Below are 1,029 nucleotides of genomic sequence, written 5' to 3'. Positions count from 1 at the left end.
CGGTCCTAGCTTAGCGGTCCTAGCCTAGCGGTCCTAGCTTAGCGGTCCTAGCCTAGCGGTCCTAGCTTAGCGGTCCTAGCTTGTTTGGTGCCTGAGTGAACCACCCTCCCTGCCCTCCTCAAAGGGGGATTAGGGACTAACCCTATCCCTACCTAAGCTAATGGATACACTGCAGTTGACCAGGAACGATCAGATTATGGATCAGATTATCTAATCTCTGTGTTTCGTGTCTCCAGGCTCCTCTGACCTCCTGGATGTCGTCAGCATTGTACCTGTTGCTCAGGGTTGGACGTCGTCATGGCAACCAGCCAGCCCCTCTCCTCCTGACCCGAAGACGTCGGACCCGTGGCACGTTCACCTGGACCTGCACCGGCACAACCCTGCTGTCGCCATGGAAACGGAGCAGAGCCGCTGCAGGTCCAGAACCGCCTCCAGCTGGTTCTGGTTCCGACCCGATCCGCCTCTGATCTGGACCTCTGTTCTTCATCCCCAGATGTTCCTGCTCCTCATCCTCACAGGCCCCACCCACAGACACTGGTTCTGGTTCTGCCCGGTCCAGAGGAGGCTTCACCAAACGCTGCGCCAGCCTGGACCAGAACCAGAACCAGGACCAGGACCTGAAGCAGGACCAGAATCAGAACCCAGGAGGTGGGTCCGGGGCCCTTCAGAACCACTACCCGTTCCCCAGCAGGAGAACCCTAAGGATCTCTGAAGCTGCCAGGAGGCTGGGCCTGTACCCGTCCTCCAGAGGTTCTGACGGGTCCAGAACCCGTCAGAACTAACAGAAACCTCCTGTTTCTGTTCTTCATTCTCCTCTGAACCTGAACAGAACCAAGCCCAGATAGAAGCTGCTGATTGGTCTCATGTTTCTGTTTCAAACATGATGTAAAGAAATGTCACCAGAACCGGAACCGGACCAGTTCTGGTGACGTAATGAAATATTTCCAGAAACAGACCGGTTCTGATGATCAGGCCGCCGCCAGGAATCGTGGGCCCCCTGACAAAACTTTGTTTGGCCCCCCTGACCAG

General features: G+C 56.3%; 2 protein-coding genes across 4 annotated transcripts in view; one reads left to right on the top strand and one right to left on the bottom strand.

Moving 5' to 3' along the window:
- nub1 (negative regulator of ubiquitin-like proteins 1) overlaps positions 1–1,029 on the top strand; it is a 21,278-nt gene that overhangs the window by 4,500 nt on the left and 15,749 nt on the right. The window contains exons 2-3 of the mRNA XM_015056643.1: positions 237–417; positions 494–648. Coding sequence (XP_014912129.1) covers positions 237–417; positions 494–648 — 336 coding nt within the window. The remainder of the gene's footprint in view (positions 1–236; positions 418–493; positions 649–1,029) is intronic.
- The window catches only part of xylb (xylulokinase homolog (H. influenzae)), a 37,607-nt gene that overhangs the window by 30,965 nt on the left and 5,613 nt on the right, over positions 1–1,029 (bottom strand). The gene's annotated exons all lie outside the window — the stretch shown is intronic.

Source organism: Poecilia latipinna, unplaced genomic scaffold (genome assembly GCF_001443285.1).
Source record: "Poecilia latipinna isolate Pla-1442-1.1 unplaced genomic scaffold, P_latipinna-1.0 Scaffold1397, whole genome shotgun sequence".
In the NCBI taxonomy this organism is placed as follows: domain Eukaryota; kingdom Metazoa; phylum Chordata; class Actinopteri; order Cyprinodontiformes; family Poeciliidae; genus Poecilia; species Poecilia latipinna.
The sequence above is the reverse complement of the archived record's forward strand: the minus strand, read 5'-3'. Positions and strand labels throughout refer to the sequence as shown.